Genomic DNA, 19,863 nt, shown 5'->3' on the forward strand with positions numbered 1-19,863 from the left:
GGGCCTCAAGTGTCTGCTATGTGATGTGACGTGACATGGAAAATGGACCATCTGCAGCACATGCTACTGGTCTGATGTGAGAGTGGTGCTATGCTGCTTAGAGAAGGGGGTTCATTTCCATTTGAGCTGAGGTCAGCTTGATGAATGGACTGAACCTCACTCAGTAACAGTCACAGCTAGCCTATTGACTTTCTTAAAATCCCATAAATCATGCTATGGATTACCACACCAACTTTACTATAGCAAACAGAGGTGACACACACCTACGTGTAATCAAAAACACATTCAAAAATTCAAATAAATTGGACAGACACAACTGGAAAAAATCCATCCCTTGTTGTTAAAGGAACATAAAAGTGGTTTTGAATATTTTAGCCCATTGCCTACAAATCACATGTATTTGACATGAATACCAATGGTTTTCCAACGTACACCAAAAGCTTTTATATTCCCCAACATTTGAGGTTTCTACCAGAGACAGCTGACATATGACATTTCTGACAGTAAAGATCATGAATTGAAAGGTTTTGGAGGGTGACTCTTACATGTTGGTTGAAGCATCCTTGAAAGCACCATCAAGTTTCAAAAAATGGCTTTTTCTCACAGGTGCAATACCATGTAACAATGACTTAACTTTGTTAACATCAGCATGCTAACACGCTCACAATGATAATGCTAGGATGTTGATATTTAGCAGGTGTAAAGTTTACCATGTTCACAGTGTTGCTTGAGCTATAGACTTTAGCTAAAAATTGAATGTCAAAATAATCACAGTAAAGGCCACTGTGCAATGAAAACCTGGAGGTTCCTTTTCCTACTGTTGTATTCTACAATATTCATGTCTGAAAAAAGGTTGGTTGTTGGGAATATAAAGCAATGAACAGTGAGTTTTTAAAGCTGTATCTAAAAACAGCTTCATTCTGACTCAAAATGATGCTGATGAGAGTGAACAACCAAAACTGTAAAGTTGCGGGCTCTAACACCAAAACAATTAGCTGAAAGATGCTATGGAGCTCTATGAAATTGTGTGTGACCCCTTTCACATTACACATAATAATCTGCATCAATTTTTAAAAAGAATATTGATTAAAGCAGCTTTAAATAAACAAACAATTTGTAGTTAATGAGCTCAAACATGCAAATCCATACATGAAATCCTCAGTTCTGCTCAGTTTGTACACATAAAACAATGTTCCCAGAGATTACAGACACCTGTTCTGTGACTATTACACACTGCAGTGTACTGCAATGTCAGCTCCCAAGTAAACAGCCCAATAAATGCTGTGGTTGAAGCTGCTCTGGGAGAAAGATATTCTTTGCAAAATACCCTGACACAGCAGACCTGACTGGCTGGTCGAAAGGGACAATAACAGGTCAAGGGGGGATGACCTGGTCACCACCATGACCCTGAAAATGAAATGCACTGCTGGTGTCTTTGCCCAGGAGTCCCATTTGTTCCAATAGCTTGCTGTGTTGTCTCCACTCTGATCTCCTGAAAGTAGAAGATGCAGCTGGATACTTTGAAGCATCTGGATCTTTATTCCCATCTTTTATTTCTATTGACCTTTCCCTTCGTCTCTACTTGTCTTTATCTCTCTCTCTTTGTCTAAATCTCTGTATCTCTCTTCATTCCCTTCCCCTTGTTTCCCCCGTAATCCCTCTCCAACTCCCTCTCCTGCTGTGAGTAGATGATTTTATAGATGCAGGCTTCAAAGGGAACAACAGACAGCCACAAAGCCACCAGTAGTGGAACCAATTCTTTGGATAAACTCCAATCTGATGCCAATAATGAAAAGCATATCAAAAGCAGGCCTACAGTCAAGAAATTAATTAATAAAAAATTAATAAAAGGTAAAAATGAGTTTGAGTGATGCCAATGGATACTTTGTGTCACCTTTATTAAAGAGATGCCAGTGTCTGTGCTAATAATCACTCCTCATAAATCTGACAGCTGCCAACCCCACACAACTCAAACATTAACAATAGCAATGACAACATAATGCTCCCACTCACGCATCACACACATGCGCAACCTACCTTAGTGTAAACCCCCCATGACAGTTCCGTCTCTGTCACCATGACAACAATCCCAAACATCCCGAAGATGAGTGCGTAGTCGCTGAGCCGCTTCCGCTTCTCAAACAGTGCCCTCCGGTGGCCAAGCTTGTAGCCAATGTCCCTGTTCTTCTTCTGCGGCGCCCTGCCTCCGCCATTCCCGCTGCCCTCCCTGACCAAGCTCTCGTTGGACGCCTTGCTAGGATCTTCGCCGCCGTTGCCCTTGGACACCACCACCTCCAGGCCAGAGCTGTGCAGCGTCTGCAAGGGCTGCGTCTCCGAGTCGAGCTCCGCAAGGTTGCGGCGAGACGAGGACGCCAGACTGCCCACTAGTGGTCTCACCACTCCGCCATTATACTTGCAGGTGTTCATGGCTATCTGAGGGAGTCGGCCACTGCTCTCGGAGAGGGAGGGCTTGGATCCAGCATGGCTCAGCTTCTTCTGCTCAGTAGTGGCCTGTGAAAAGGAGGGAGAGTCATAAATACAATACTATCAGAACAAAAACGGTGCAAACTGACAGTAGCTTGAAGAGACACACAAGATTGGACTTTAAATAGAGAGTTGATGTGGGAGTTCTACCTCTGTGGCTCTGGAGAGGGCAGAGAGATGGAAGGATCTTGCAAAACAATTTTGGTTATAAAAGCATAGACAGATTTAGTGCTCAGCAGGACATGTGTCAAACATGCAGCATGAACCCAAAATAACACCCATTTTTATTTGAGAGTCTCAAATACTCTAAGTCTTCTTTCCAGCAAGATGTCGTGAGAGCTGCGAGCAGGGAAGCATCTGTTCATTTAGAAAGCCTGTGTAAGAAAGCTTTTGTATAAAATATGACTTCACAGTTAAACTACAACAGTAAACCCCCCCCCCCCATGTGTTCTCTCTTTATTTGACAGTATGTTGCAAGCTTTCCTTCACGAAAGTGGCATCCAAATTGAATGGCTTATAAACAAATAAATAATGAATGGACCTTGATATATAAATAAAACTATATAACCAATAGCGAACCTTACAAAGTGCAGAAAATTGAATCTTTGCGCTGCACAAATTTAGATATGAATGATTAATGCACGGCATGACCCTGTTTCCTGTCAGATAAACACTCTTCCCCTGCAGAGATGCTCAAATCAGGCATGCTGCAGAGACCAAATGTGAGATCTCATCTATTTTAAGAGGAAAACAAGGAAAAACGTTTCTTTTGAAACTCAAAAGATACTGTATACAGTACTGCTAGTATCTGTTGAGGTAAAGGGCAACTTAGGGACACGCTGAGGAACACAGGGTGTTACATGTATGTTTTGGCATATAAATATAATGTCCAACCAATCAGTTGTATATTCTGTACAGGATTTCTAATCTGAATGAGATAAAGATATACACTAAACTTTTTTAACCATAAATCCCCTGTACAAAATGTTCCCAAGTTTTCTGACCTGATATCATGAGACACCACTCTGCTTGCACTGAGTCGTCTATCGTTTCTGCTGTTCTTGGCAGATAGGAGCCTGTGAATTTCTGTCCCGGCTATGCAGACAGAAAATGTTCTATCCACACAATGGCTGTACAGCAGTCACCCCAGAAGCATCTATCTGGCTGTCTATCCCCTGCCCTTCAGAGACTCAGGCAGATTATCATAATGGGTTATGAAAACTTCACATGGAACAGTGCTTTTTCCGAAACAAGTCGGGGGTGTGTGATAGCACCGCTGGCCCTTTTTTATTAGCCTTGACAAAGCATGCCTAATGCCTTTAAATGTGCTGGTGGGAATAAAGAAGGGCGGCCCTAATGGAAATTTACTAACTCTGGTCCTGTGATGCTATCGTCTTGCGCATATTGTGGCTCCATGAGAACAGGACTAAAGGTTAAGGATTAGTGCAGCCCATAGTGTTTCTAATCCCCTTTTCTGTATTAAATTGCTTTTTAATCTGTGCCATTAGGACCCCTCTACACTTTTGAAGACTGCGCAGTGAGTGAACTTTAGGTTTGAATGACAGGAAATACTGTAGAAATAGCTACTGATAGGGCAGTATTGTGGTGGTCAAGCTTAGGAAGGAATAGCTTAGGAACAGCTTGAAATGTGGAAACTTAATATCAGTATCATAAAAATAACTGTGCATGATGTGCGGTGACAATAACAATGGACCAAGATAAGTTACACATAATCACAACAATATTGTTATTGAGGCCATGTACTAAGCAGTGTAACATAGTTTAGGGATATTGCTGGTGTGAAGTTGATCATCATTTTACTGCAGGTCCTTTTAGTAGGCTATTTTAAGAAGTTTTGTCCCTTAATGGTGCATAAATTAATACCTGCATCAAGATACACAGTGGATCAAGCTGACAGTCTTTTGAATGTGTTGAATTCACAGCGTAACTGATCCTGAGAAACTACAAAACGTCTTTACTCCTTTCATTTTATGGTTCTGAGAGTCACAACATGTTGGTGTCATTCATTCTCTAAAGAGACTTTCTTGCTTTTGTGTAGGAAGTAAATATCTCTGTAGTCCTGCTCTGAGCTTGGAGTATTTTTAGTCACAGTCAAACTTTCAGAGGGTTTCTGAGATGCTTGATATGTAAATATGAATTCTGGACGATAATATTTGATAAAAAGAAAATTCATGACACTCACTCAGACAGAAATTGTTGGTTATATTGTTTTGCACTGCTCTAGAACATGCTGCAATTTTACTGCTCTCTCACTACAACTTTGAAGCATTAGAAACGTAGGAGTCAAAGTGTGATTAGTGCCCCCTACTACAGTAAGTGAAACATTGTACAAGGTTCACTTAGTTGAGTGCATAGTTGTGTCTGAAGCCATGTGTAAAGACTGCATTTAAAGACCAAGTACAAAAGAGTTGACAAAACTGCTGTCTCATTTCAAAAGTTCCTCCAACCAAGAAGTGCAGCTTTCACTTGCCAAATTGTTGAATACAAAATCACCATATTAGCATCACTTGGAGGATTCTTATTCTGATACACTTAATTATGCAGAGTCATTGTCAGATCTAGGCATTTCTGTTTCTGTTTCTGTGCTCAATCACTGACTTTGGACAAGAGAAGATTATTTCTTTCCACTCATGTCCCTCAATTACTCTCAAAACTTTAAACCAAGTCACGTTTTGATGATATATACACAAAACACCACCAAGTCAAATAACATAACTAACCCAAAAATGAATGCTCTTATTGGTTTAAGGTGTGGATTCACAGGTCAAAACTCTGAACTTCGAACTCTGAGTGAGGGCTATGGCAATAAATATAATATTTAATTTCTCAAACATAATTCATCTTAAAAACCTTAAAACATTTGTATATATTGGGAACAGAAATGCTGAAAAACTAGGCTCAAAACAGACTCCTACTTAGGTTTCAGATGACCAATTACATGACGATTGATCAGAGTAATATGGCTGTGTTGTGACAAGTCATGGGACAAAACAGGAGCCTGAGGCGTAAATGGAGAATGTCTCAGGAAGTGTTGCTCCAGTAACGTAAATGAACAGGATTGATGATGGACACCGAGAGTGCAGGGCTGCTGTTACATCCTCAGCTTTAGTTACTCGTTTCTGGATCATTTGTCAATGTACCACATCAGGAGGACTGACCCAAATATGGGCAATCTTCAGTTTGTGTGAGCACAGACATTCTGCGTTTCTACACATAAGGGATCAAATGAAAGAGAGCATAAAAGAGACACAAGTTGCGAGATGTATACACGACTTTTCCTCCATAAAACTAAAGAGTCCTTCACAGACTTTGCAGCAGGAGTCCTCACATCACATTCCAAAACCTCCAAGCACTCAATCAATTCCACTTAGCCAGCCACCCGAGCCTCCATCACTTTTCGCATTTCCCCTGCAACCCGACTAAACAGCGCAGCGGAAGGGCACGGCAGGCCGACGTTGCCCTTGTCGTCCCCTGATACACCCGCAGAGGAGACAGAGGGAGGCTGCCTGTCCAGCCGACCAATGGCTCAATTTCATTCTGAATGGCACGCAGCATCCAGGCTCTATGAAATGGAGCCTCATAATCAAATTGAAAAGCCTCAGTGCAGAACAATTTAAATGAAGGCAACTCTCTGCCTCACTCCTCTCTCTCTCTTTCTCTCTCTCTCTCTCCTGCCAGCTCAAACCTAATAGAAAATCCTCATTCTTTAGTGTTGTATGGGGCTACTGTGCTGCAGTTTGAATGCTTATATACCCTAAAAATGGAATTGTGTGTTTGTGAGTTTGAGCATGTGGGTGCCAGTCTGTTTAATTATGTGTTTGTGTGTGTGTGTGTGTGTGTGCGTGTATGTGGGTGGGTGGGTGGATGTGCGCATATGCGTGCTAGTTTAACAAGCTGAGCCTCCGCCAGGCATTGGATTAGGTCGGATATTGACGCAGACAGTGTGCAGCAACAAAACAAGCACGAGGAAAAATTGTTTGAGAAGGTGTGCGTGTGTGTGCGCGTGCGTGTGTGTGTGTGTGTGTGTGAGAACGACGGACAGATGCTGACAAGGTTGACATGAAAGGAGGATTGCAAAAGAAGAAGAAGGGAGGAGGAGGAGGAGGAACTGAACAAAATAAGGCAGATATCTAGAAATGGAGGAAACATAAAAGATAGAGAGGGTGAAAGAGAAAGAGATAAATGAAAGAGAGGGAAGACAGCTCTCTGTGGGTGTCTTTGCCAGGCCCTGGAGTGATTGAGTGCTGCAGGCTACACTCTCCAGTTTGTCCCTGCACACTAGACGCTGTCACATTTCTCTGACAGGCCAGCAGGCATCAGGGCTCCTCCGTCCATCCCTGACCAGCATGTGGATCATTACTCAGCGCTGGTAAAGACAGAGGAAAACCAGAGTCTGCAGCCACAAATTCATAAAGGAAAATCCTCCATCACAGCTCCCTGAGTGCTGTGGTGAGGGAAACAAATAATATATATTTCATGAAGGATCTCGTCAGAACATCAGAAACTTCAAACATTTATAGCATGTTGAAGATGTTGATATAATACCTGTATATGGAACCTCTAAGGAACAACGCCATTAAGTAAAATTAGTCACCTTTATTTAATGTTGAGGTAGAAATACTATTTATGGGCGAGCCTCTGTGTGCCAACCCTCATCGCCCTATAGTCAGGCCTTCATATCTCTGTGGGGCTGTCTGCTGTTAAATAAAGGCTGCTCCTGCCCTTCTGTGGGATAAGTTCCAGCCATTAAAAGTGTTTCACCAAAACATGACAGTCCAAGGAATTGCGCAGTAAGCTGATGTTCAAAGAGCTTTCACAGAATATTCTCATGCTGACTTCACATGTCTGGTACGGATCGCAAGTGTGTGGACGAATGCTTGATGTGCACTGAAGTAAGTAGCTCAGATGTGTGTGTGTGTGGTGTGTGTGTGTGTGTGTGTGTGTGTGTGAGAGAGACACAACTGTGAAAATGCGTGTTGAAGCACATGACATGCATATTGCCAAGAATGTACATGTTGACTCAAGTGTACATGTGCATCATCTGTGATCACATACAGGAGTGTGTAGAACAAAAAGGCAGCAACTGTATTCTGATACTGTGACATGAGACTTGATATTGTGAATTTGGGTTATTATAACTACCATTCATACATGAGCTGTGCTGATTGGACAATCACAAGGCTGCTTGCTGATGTCTGAAGTCACTCAATTGAGACGAGGTTTGGCTACATTGGTGTGCATATAATTTATTTGAAGAAATTAGAGTTAGGTCAAACTTGTTTCTTTGTTTTTTGTTGTTTGAAAAAGCAACTGTCCAACAATATAGTAGCTTAAATGTGAATGTTGCCTTTGCCTGGTCATAAAAGCAGCATCACAGTTATTTTCTGGACTTGTCTGGCTCTTCTAAGTGGGTTGAACAGTCAGTGAAGGCCTACTTGTTTGGCCATCATATCCATAATTTGTTTTTAGAGATGATATCTCCCATACGTTTCATACCTCAAGAAGTCATACCTCAAATACATAACATTATCAATAGTCATCTGTAGTATTACATTTTGAATGGACTTCTTTCAGACTGAGTTGTTTGTTTTACTGCTTATTTGCCTAATAAAAGTTCAAATCTTTATTTCAATTTGCTAATATTTCTTTTAAAATAAGTACTAGTAGCAAGATTACATTTTCTATTTACAGGAAATGTTTATACGTAACACATTTTTATTGTCTCTGCCAGCACAAGACATATATTTCTACATCATTCATGTACACATATTTATTTTTTTCCATCTACAGTACCATATCTGCATATGGCGAATGAAGTGTGAGTGGCAAAGAGGCAAATCAAAGCTTGGCTAAGCTTTAGAAAATATTACAGTGTTAGTTAAATCTTTAAAATGTCAAAGCTAGACAGAATTGAATTAATTTTTCATTATTTAACCAAAACCACTATCTTCCCCTAAGCTCATTCATGTATTTTAATCTCTCAAATGTAAAAAACCAATGGGACACAGGAGGTGAACCTCGGTTTCATGTGTCAGCGTACTGTGCTTGGTATTGTTTTGAATTGGCCTTTGAGTGCTTGAGGTTTTATGGGTAAAACCAGATGAAACATATGTAATGGCCCACAAACCTGCCTGCACCACCACCTCACCAACTAAAGAAAGCTTAAATGCTCACCCTCGTTCTGTGTGGACAATTAGTCCCATGTGGTAGGGGGTCTGCTAAAGTTTCTTTTACTATCAGTAGCGTTGATGGGATCCCTGGGGAGGAGGGAGACCTACTACGGCTGCTCAGTTTATTCCATCCTACAATAAAAACACTTAAAAAAAAACACAAGTTCAGTACTGCAATTGCCTGAGGGATGCTATAACCTCTACTGAGGCAAAGAATTAGACTTAAAATATGGGACAATAGCATTAAGTCACAACAGACAAAAACACATAAGATTCTTATACTGTTCAATTCAATGTTGGCATCATTTTAAGATTGCATTCACTCCAGCTACTGTATGAATCATCTGAAACATGATGTGGCCATAATTAGTTTGCTTTTTAGGGAGTTTACAAAGTGATAAAAATATACATGAATAAAACAGGAAAACAAGCCAAACAGAAGAAACAGTAACTATTACTACTGAACTGAACACAAAAAAGACTGAAAACATCGCCTTTCAAAACATGTAAATAATGCACGATGGATAGCAGCATTGTAGCTATATAAAACAGCTAGATGTGCAGTATCAAAGGAAAAGAAATTTACAGTAATTCTAAGTCTCAGTTTCAAATGATCGTCGGCCTCTAGCAAAGCTCAGCCTCCTTTACTCTTACTCATTTTCTCGCTCTCTTGTTCTTCAATTAGAGATTAAAAGAAAAAAAGTAGCCAAAAACAAGTCAAACCCTCAGTGGAGAAAAACGGACACGGGTACACGCCTCTGGGAATTTGTTATTGTTAGGACTAATAACACACTGTGTTCAACGGAGACACAATGCTATTATAATTAGGACCCAACAAGGTTATTCCACGTGTACTCGTTTGAGTGTGTGTCTTAAAATCTAGGTCCTGGGGAGATGGGGGTTTGAACTGATTAGGAGGGGGGGATTTACTTTCCCTGTGGGACACCCGCTGCCTCATTAGGAACAATTTCAATTTCCAGCAAATTAAGGGGGAGGGCCTATAGAAACTTGATTTGTAGATTGGGGCCATAAAGGCTGGACTATGCTTGGTGAACATGATAAGCAAATTGAACCTTGAAGTTGCTACATGTGGCAAAATAATATGGACCAAATCCAAGGTGAAGAATGACATACAAAAGTGTGTCATAAAACAATAGGGAGGCGCAGAAGCAATCAATGACATGTTTTTCTCACTGTGATCATTCCTTCTGTTCATACTGACAAATAGAAGATCTTCAACTGCATTTACAATGAAAGTGATGAGGGACAAAATTCACAGTCTTCGTTTTGAGCTGCTGTCTGAGTTAGTAAGATTCAGTATCCTTGAAAGTTACAGATGAAATTCCCTCTTTTTGTTTCTATCTGTCCACTGCAGCTGTGAAAGAAACTGTTTATTGAGACACGAAGAGGGAATTCTTTATTAAAAAAGAACAAAACGAAGGAGGAATTATTATAGAGAGCAATGTTCATATGGGCACCTGATTATTGTTTAAAGATATACTTGAAAAATTGTTATCCTATCCTTTAAATCTCTTAACATAATCATCAGATTATTGGTGTGCTTGCTAATGAGGTAATATTAGAATATAATCCTGCAGATATTAAATGGGAGAAATGAAGACATTGTCAGCACTCAATACTGCAGAATAACGTTGGTTAAACTAAAAAAAACATACGACTTGGAAAATGACCAAAGCCCAGTGAGGTCGTTTGCACTCATTAGTGGTAAAAACCACTCATAAATAACAGTGGACGAGGCCACGTGGTGTGTGACATAACTCATTTGCATGTGCATGAGAGGTTTAGATATTTAGAGAAAAAATAAATTGCTTTTTTAATCTATAAAGTAGGCTAATAAAAAGGATTAGATCAATTTAAATGGATGAAAACATCTTTTGAAATGAGTTCTAACAGAGGAAGGTTTTTACTCTGATTGGGCTATTCTGACTATTATTAATTCAATAATTCCACTGTTCAACCATTACTTATGAGAAATACAGCGAGGGAGGAGACAAGCAAAAACTGAACACTTTGCTTTACTGCAGTTTTGCTATGTCATAAAATCGTACCTTTAATTTCAATAAAGTTTTGCCCAGTAAGAAAATGTGAATTACCAATAACCTCTAAAGAACAAAAGGCTGCTGTGATAACTTTTTCGGGGTGGAGTGAAAGACAGACAATAAATTAAAAAAAACAAAAAACACAGACAAGGTCCTTGAAAATATTACACTGCACATTACTTGTCACTACAATTTAAAAAGAGCCCGTTCCAGGCTGTCTGGATGAGTATTATCTTTCCTCCGATGTGCTGTGTTGATGTCAATGTTGGAATGTCTCCATAAAACTCCTGTCTCCTGGAGGTTTGACATTGAACATGGAAATAGGACTAACGGAGCATTTCAACGTTGCAATAATGAGCTCTCTAAAGCGTCCTCTTTATTTTAGCTAATCAACAGTATTGCCCCATTCGCCTCCATAGAATCCCATTGTCGCTGATTGCTTGATTGATGCCAGATTTGTGCTGATAACCCCCTCGTGAAGAGGCAGGTTCAGTCCTTGAGACATTCCCGCACAGACTGAGACGTATGAGAGGACGTTAAGACCAGAAATCGTACTTGCTGTCACACAACTTTGTATAAATATTCATTCTCAGTCACACAAACATGTTACTGTCCTATATTACATGTATTTAGCAACATTTTTGTCCAAAGGAACTTTTTTTGCATATTTTTACACTGTTACATGGGGAACAACTTGGGGTTCAGGGTCTTGCTTAAGGTCACTTCCACATGTGGACAGGAAGAGCAGGTGGTCAAACCAATAAAAAGAGATTAAGGGTGGACATAAGGGCACACTTATACCCTCTATGGTAGTGTACATGTACATATTTTTCACTGCCAACTGAATATACCTCACTGTCTGTTTTTAAATCATGTCACATTTTTATTCTTTGGCTTTTAACTCAGTATGAGAGTCGTCTTTCCTGTCTGTTTCACCAGTTTGTATTCTTGCTGTGTTGCTTTTATGTTGATTATTGTACAGCACTTTGGTCAATGGCTATTGTTTCAAATGTGCTTTATAAATACATTTGATTTGATTTGATTACATATACATACAAATATAAGCAAAATGTTCACAATAATTTTTTTCTTCTCCTGACACCTTTGTATTTTCATCTTCATTTCAGAGTTTGACAGTCAACATACAGACAGAAGCATAGCGAGAGAGACGTGCAACAAAGGTCCTCATCGTACTTGAATCAGGATTTTGCAGTTGCATGGTATGTGTCACAATCATTATACCACCTAAACCTCCTTTTTAACACTTGTGATAGCAGAATGTCACACTACTTCCTACATTGAAACAAAATGTTGACAACAAACATAAATCTCAATTACAAATTAACTGCAAATGAAAGTCATTTGAAAAGAAAGGGTTAATAGGGAAAGACAACAATGTTTTTAAGAGAGAGAGAGATGTCCAAGAGAAAAAAGAATAATAGAATAGTGCGAGTAAATTAGTATACTAGTGTATACAGTGTGTGAGTGTGTGTGTGTGTGTGTGTGTGTGTGTGTGTGTGAGAGAGAGAGAGCGAGAGAGAGAGCGAGAGAGAGAGAGAGAGAGAGAGAGAGAGAGAGAGAGAGAGAGAGAGAGAGAGAGAGAGAGAGAGAGAGAGAGAGAGAGAGAGAGAGAGAGAGAGAGAGAGAGAGAGAGAGAGAGAGAGAGAGAGAGAGAGAGAGAGAGAGAGAGAGAGAGGCTAGTAGTTTACAGTATGAAACCGCGGGAGTGTCTGTGTATGAGGAAATGGTGCGAGACTATAACTATGTGTGTGAGTATGAATATTTTTATTCTGTGGGTGAGAAATGATCACGGTGTATGCAAAAGACAAGGACAAAAAACTGAGTGATGAAAGAGTGTGAGAAACAATGTCAAATAATAGTGCGTGAGAAAGTGACTTCAGCCACTTCAGAGTTAAATATTATGTGTACACCCTCTATTGTCTTAGTGTCTCGCAGGCTTTCACGTGTAGTACAATTATGCACTCACATTATGGGAGAGTACAACATATGGATATAGTTGTGTGTTTGTGATAATAAGTCAGATGTAGTCAGTCTTTTGTGATGCAGGAGTAACATTATGAAAACAAGTATGATTTATGACCTAAATGGCCTCTCATATATAGTACTTCTATACATGTGGTCAGGGAAACAAGACACAAACACAGACAGACACACACACACACACACACACACAAACACACCAAAACTCTTGAAATACAGCTTTGTCTATGTGGACCCAGAAGACTAAACCATCTTCATTAGGTGACTGTTCCCCTGGCGGCTATTTGACATCCCAACAGGACCACAGTGGCCATATGTTCCACACAGAGATTATCACCCTTAAGTGCACCATAACCCACACTACAATCCCACAGTCTTTAACTCCCATCAAACTGCCTTCACTGTCCTGAGACCCAACAACAATATCAATGTATAAATGCCACCGCCTGACAACTTCTATTTTCATTGTGAGGTGATTGTAAGTCATTTGAAAACGAGCCCTCGGTAAATTCAGGCTGAGGCAGTTTCTTTCTTTCCCTGAGGCAAGAACATCAATAGCGGAGAGAGAAGCCAGGACAACCTATAGCACAGGACAGATCGATAGCGCAACAAACTCAGTAAAGATTGACTGGAGAGTTGCCTGGAAACGTCCTGCTTGAGATTTATGACGGGAGGAGGACACGAGCCAATGGGAGACGCAAGAGAGAACAAGAGAGGGAGAGAAACAGAGAGTGATGGCGAATCAGTGGAAGTATGTCTCTTTTTTTTTTGTATTCAGGGTCAAGTGAATCCTCAGCAATGTGTTACAGAGAATATATCAATCATAAATTCCAATGAATGGACACGTATGGGTTTTTCCAATTTAACCTGGAAAATAAACAGCAATAAAAACAGCTGGTTTAATCTCAAACTGTGATAATCTGAAAACCATTCACTTTTTATTTCTCTGTATTCACATTATCTTCCATTTTGGTTTCTGAGATGAGACCTTACTGCTGAGAAAAGGGGAGGGGGGAAAAAACTATATCTACTGAAGCAGACAGTATGTGTTTGACATTCCAATGGGGAAATTACTGAAACAGTGACAAGATGAAATGAGAAGATATCAGGTTTCATTGCTCCTCCACTCTAACAGAGAGCCCTTACCATGTGTCACCCGGCTCCAGCATGCTCTGACTGGTGCAGCGGTCTTCCATAGAGTCGAGCTAATTGAATATTCTTATCTGGCTCTGAACCTCCTTTTTCTCTGGTGAAGTGAAACAGAGGCCAGTTGGAAAAACAGCACATTTGTATTCACCAACAGACTGCTTACAGACCAAATGCAATACTTTACTGCAAGTAACCTTTTAGGTACCAATAATAAGCAGACCCCACACTTTACTGTACTAGAGTTAACCGAGGTCTTCCATTGAGAAGCTGTCTTTCATGCTACTCTATTATGTCTCACATGATAAAAGTTTTGTGCTAACAGCCTCAAGCTACAGTTTCCCTGTGTGATTTTTTTTTTTGGTTATGAAATTAAGTGCTGCAGTTCTCTAATGCCCCCTGGGGCCTTTAGTGTAAAATTGATTCTATTTAAAAAAGCTTTTTTTCAATATGACAGAGTAGAAGAGGTGGCTGGGGAGCAGAAACGAGTGATGGAAAAAATGGACCCTCACAGAAAGAGAACGGAGGGGATGGGAGGCCTCTTTGTTCGTGAAAGGGTTAAAGAGAAAATGGCAGCGACAAAAGGGGAAGTGTGCAGACCGCTGGCCCATTAAGGGGTTAACAGTTGGAGGGAGGCCGATAATGGAGGCTGGAGCAGCTGTATAGGAACTACAGCACGCAGAGAGCCAAACACCATAGAAACCACTAACATAAACCACAGAAAATCAGAGGGAGATGGAGTGAGAGAGGAAAAGAAGCGCTTCTTTATCTCCTTTATATAAGAGTCATTCTCCAGATAAGATATTTGAAAAAAAAACATTCACATATTTAACAAACAACACTGTTAACATGTTTTATCCATGGACACACATGTACTGTACATTCATCCTTTTCAACACAACTGCAGATGCATAATTAAGCATCGACGCCAGATGCTGTAACTGAAACTGGAAATCGTTCTTGGAGAAGACTACAATGCAGTGATACAAGATTCCTGAAGAAGAGGGTCTTCCACATGACTGGAGGCTGCAATAGATATCATGTGACCTATACCATCTTAAAACAAGACTGTGGCATCCACATGATAATGATATACTAAAGCTATCCTCCTACTCGTTCACTCACTAGCTCCTTCTCCTCTCCTCTTTCCCTTGTGCATAAACACAGGTACACACAAACACTCAAATATGCACAATGCACAATGCACAATGCACAATGCACGCAACAAATACATGAAAGATGCCACATTAAACAAATGTTTCTCTGCAAAGAGGCAGCTTAGATCAACTGTTAGGCAACTTCAGCAGAACTTCAACTAATCACACAGTTGCTGTGTTATCCTTGATAGCTGTTGTATTTCTGCAGTTGGGTGATTTGAGGTAACTAAGGAGGGAGGGAGGGGGCTAACAAAGCTGAAGGAAAGCATCTTCATTCAACTTGTCTTCTGTTTCAATTTGTAAAGCTTGTGTGTTGGAAAGGAGCCACTATGGCTGGCGATAGAGAATCACACACACATATGCACACAGTAGCACTTTGCATATGTTAGACACACATACACACAAATCTCCTGATTAGAGTCTGGGCTAGAGTCTTTTCTTATTCCCATAGAAACATTTTTGTTTGTATAAAGGTAACAAATAGACCCCACATTTTCTACAAACAGCTAAAGGCAGAGTGATCTGACTAGATGTGGATCAGCTAAGCCTTTTTGTTCTACCCTGAATATTTAACAGTGGCCAGAGGAGGCTTTGATTGAGTTTTACAGGGGAACGGTTGTGTATCATGTGCTGTAAATTTAGTAGCGCAGCAGCTCAAGGGATCAGCAGTCAAACTCTGACCTGAGGGCAAAAAGACCTGATGAGAAGGGGCACAGGCAGAGAAGGGAGCTCATCATGAATATACGGCAGAACACACATGCATGTACCCACATGCACAACTAGTGCCATACAAAGTAAACACTTTCTATATGGGATTTCACAATGGCAGAGGAAGCTTTCTAAAACTTGCATTTTCAAGGGCAGGCAGCAAGCAACGCTTTAGCCAATTGTGTGAGAAAAGTATGATGAAATCACACATCTCTCACATCTCTCACATCTCTCACATCTCGTTGCTGCACTCTGCACTACTACCAAACACTATGTTTAACAAACATTTGAAAACAGCCAGCAGGCAATATTGATATGACTCAGTGAGCTTGCATGTCGACAGTATTAGAAGATATGTAGAAAGACACATGCACACTCACACCCTCACTTTCACACGCAGTCACTTACACATATGAAGCCATCATTGCACATCTGAATCTCTCCAGGTCCCAGCAGTGTAATGAATGACAAATATCTGCTTACAGCTGCATTACTCATACTCTAATACTCTTTTGTGTTGTGATCATGCCCTAACAGGGAACTGCCTCAGATCAATAACCTAATTAGCCATAAAGCATATGTACTGCAGTGATACATTATATGCCTGGCATTCCTTGGCTAGCATCTCACAGGAATTACCATATAAATGAACTATGGCCATTTATTAAGCAAAGAGCCCTGGTGGGAACTTGGCATGCTACAGAGTCTTAAAAAAAATGTAAGGTGTGAAAAGGCAGCTTAGATCAACTGTTAGTCAACTTCAGGTGTAGAGAAGCAGTTTAGGATTATCAAAGTAAAGTTTGCAACAGCAGTGTTTAGTTATTTAATTGGCAATTTTTTTGACTTGATTTTTTTTTAATGTAGTTACCATAGGTAAACTACGGATTTATATTTGTGCCCCATTTCTGAGTGAGTGATTTTGAGCACTGAATATTTTTTGCAAGTGAATAAACCATGCCAAACAAGTTAGCTAGTTTACACAGTTATACACAGATTACATTACTTTTAATCAGTGCCCTCATCTTCTGCGTTTCTTATAGATAGAAAACAAATTTAGTTAATTTTTGCCTATGTTTATTAAATGACAAAAAACCCTATTTTGTTAAATTCTAAGCTATCAATACTTAGTGAGATGATGGATGCTAAAATGATAAACTTCACTGTGATCTACAGCAGCACAGTAAGGTAACTGTCTTCCCTCCTGCTCTCTGCTGTAAACACGCAGAGCTGTTAACAAGCAGCTGCTCTCATATCTCCCCAGTTCTCAGCGCATGTTTTTAGCAGAAACTCTCCTGCTCACAGCCTGCTCAGGTGGCAGGCAGGTTGCTCAGGTAATGTGAGCTGCATCCTCACCATCATATGTGCTCCTGCTCTGGTTTTCGACCTGACACTTGCTGTGCACTGAGCTATTAAAGGAGCTACTTGTATAACACATTTTAGTTTAGAAAACATCATAAATACAGCTCTCAATTGAGCCGTAGTTTCACCTGCGTAATCTGCTTCTGTCCCTTGATGTGAATAAGAACAATTCTATGATCACAATCTCTCAAGCATCAACAAAATGAAGACTTGTCACTTGTAGAAATAGTGTCAGTCATTGTCAAATCTAATGTGATAAAAAGCTGTTACTGCCATTAGCTCATCTGCAGTTTTGGGATTACTTGTTACTGTTGTTGTTTTACCTGTGTGCTGAAATTTCAAACCAGAAAAGAAGAGCAGCTGCTTTGCTTGGACTTCCACTTTACCTGAAGGAGGATCTCAGCAGGTTCATCTGTGTCTGTGAGGTGTGTGAGTTAATTTCAGTGTGGCATGGGAAAGTCGTATCACAGTGAAAAGTAATGTATTGATATAAGACAAAGTTAAATAACTAATTTTAACATGGTTTTCATTTAATTATAAGACTGTAAATGCACTTACTGACCGCTGAGCATATTTCTTCACATTTTCAAAACACGAGTCGTAGATGAAAAAGCTGCATTTTTTATCTTTTCCAGTATGATGAACTTAACATTGCAACTAAGATGAACTGTTCCTGGAAAAAAGTAACCTGCTTTAAAAAGATAAGTTCATTTAACAAGATGTGTAGTCAAGCCAACTTTTCTTATTGTTTGTACCACTAAACATTATAAATTGATAAGTTTAAACAACTGGGATTTAGATTGGTACAACTTGAAATGTTTTGTTAGTATCACTAAAAAATGTTTTGATTTAGGCTAATTTCAAGTATAAAGTTGATTTATATGGAGTATTTTGTCATATTCATCTTAGTCAGCCCAACAATTTATTCTAAATTTAAAGAACACTAGATATATGTGCACACAACTTAAGTTTCTTAGCTTGCCAGACTCAAGATTTTAAGGCAGACAGGTTACAAATTATTTTAAGCAGCAAATTCAATCTTACAGTGTGGTAAAAGAGCAGGAGCACAGCATAGCACTTTAACCCAGCGGACACAAAAGAAAGGTGAAACAACAATCAGTTATTTAAAGCTTTTCATGCTCATAGGCATATACATACTGTTGCCAGCCGCAGCTGAAACTAAGAGGCTCCCACAGCTTCAGCAGACCTTCAACTGATCACACAGTTGCTGTGTTATCCTTGTAGATGTTGTAGACTATTTATGCAGTTAGGTGATTTGAGGTGGCTAACAAAGCTGAAGGAAAGGAAATTCAACTAGTCTTCTGTTTCAATTCTTAAAGCTTGTGTGTTGGAAAAGAGCCACTATGGCTGGCGATAGAGAATCACACATTTCACAGGAATTACCATATAAATGAGCTGCAGCCATTTATTAAGCAAAGAGCCATGGTGGAAACTTGGCATGCTACGGAGTTTTTTAAAAAAAATTGTAAAGTGCAACACGCATTAGAAAAAGAAAACATCGTGAGAGGTCGAGCTGTCAAGTTACAAATTGCAGTGACTGCTGGCAGAGTGAAAACATCTGCCATGCTGTGACTGTACCGTGTGGTACGCAGTAAGTAAGCAGTGAGGCTCAGAGAGACTGAGGAAACCCCCAACACGCTTTCTTTCCACCCTTTGTATTCAACTGGACTGTAAGTAATTCAATACACCTCTCCTTGTGCCGGCTCACTCAAATGAAACGCAAAGCGAATGAACTATATCAAGTAGAGCACTATTTGAACACCACTTACAGTAATATCACTGTTTGTGTGGGCTGCGTGCGCGTGTCGCGCGCGCGCGCGGTCATTGCTAGTCCGCGCCGCATGTGTGTACTGCATGCGTGAAAGGCGAGTGTGAAATGAATCGTGAATTCAACCGATAATCTTGTTCTGCACATGATTCCTTGACCAAACTCAATACCCCAGAGAGGGACGGCTACATAATACAAGGCTGATCTCTCCATAGCAACACACATGGTAACACATAAATCTGTTTCAGAGCAGGAGCACAGCGTACCACTTTACCACATCTAACACACACAAAATAAAATTAAGAAATAAATAAATGTGTATATATATATATATATATATATATATATATATATATATATATATATATATATATACATATATATATATATAGACAGACAGAGAGAGAGAGAGAGAAAATAGCAATACATTATTTAAAGAGCTTCATGTTCATACTTACTGTCTGTGTGTTGCCAGCCGCTGCTGAAACTAAGAGGCTCCCACAGCTCACACCTACCTCTCTCCTTACAATAGTGTTATCAGAGATCTACAGCAGAGGCACTCCTTCGTCATATATAGAGGATGTGAGCTTGGATCTGCCCCTTGTCTGACATTTAATTGTTAAGCGGGTTGTGTTTACTTTCGAGGTGTTGGCTGCCCTAGCAGGACTTGGATGTAGAAAGCAGTGAAAAACACGGACAGAACGGGAAGGCCCTGTAACAACAACAAGGGAGAGATGACCGATAGAGAAAGTTTAAATCAACATAATGTTTCTCCCGGCTTGAGCCTGCTAGTTAATCATAACGCTGTAAGCAGATCTGTCGACATCAATTGTTCAAGGCAACGTTACCTCAGCATTATTTCAGGGCCAACGCAAACACGCAACTGATAAGACAAACTACTTTTTTAAAGGAAGCCGGCAGTCCAATTACCTCAGCGTTTTCCTTAATTTAGACAGGAGGGAAGCTGG

At 40.1% G+C, this 19,863-nt stretch overlaps 1 protein-coding gene across 1 annotated transcript in view; it reads right to left on the reverse strand.

The window, feature by feature from the left end:
- kcnn1a (potassium intermediate/small conductance calcium-activated channel, subfamily N, member 1a) overlaps positions 1–19,651 on the reverse strand; it is a 44,607-nt gene extending 24,956 nt beyond the window's left edge. Inside the window, exons 1-2 of the mRNA XM_053330569.1 lie at positions 19,354–19,651; positions 2,038–2,511 (exon numbers count right to left, since the gene is read on the reverse strand). Coding sequence (XP_053186544.1) covers positions 2,038–2,427 — 390 coding nt within the window. The 5' untranslated portion in view covers positions 2,428–2,511; positions 19,354–19,651. The remainder of the gene's footprint in view (positions 1–2,037; positions 2,512–19,353) is intronic.
- Between the last annotated feature and the right edge of the window lie 212 nt (positions 19,652–19,863).

The sequence above is a fragment of the Scomber japonicus genome, chromosome 12, assembly GCF_027409825.1.
Source record: "Scomber japonicus isolate fScoJap1 chromosome 12, fScoJap1.pri, whole genome shotgun sequence".
NCBI classification, from domain to species: domain Eukaryota; kingdom Metazoa; phylum Chordata; class Actinopteri; order Scombriformes; family Scombridae; genus Scomber; species Scomber japonicus.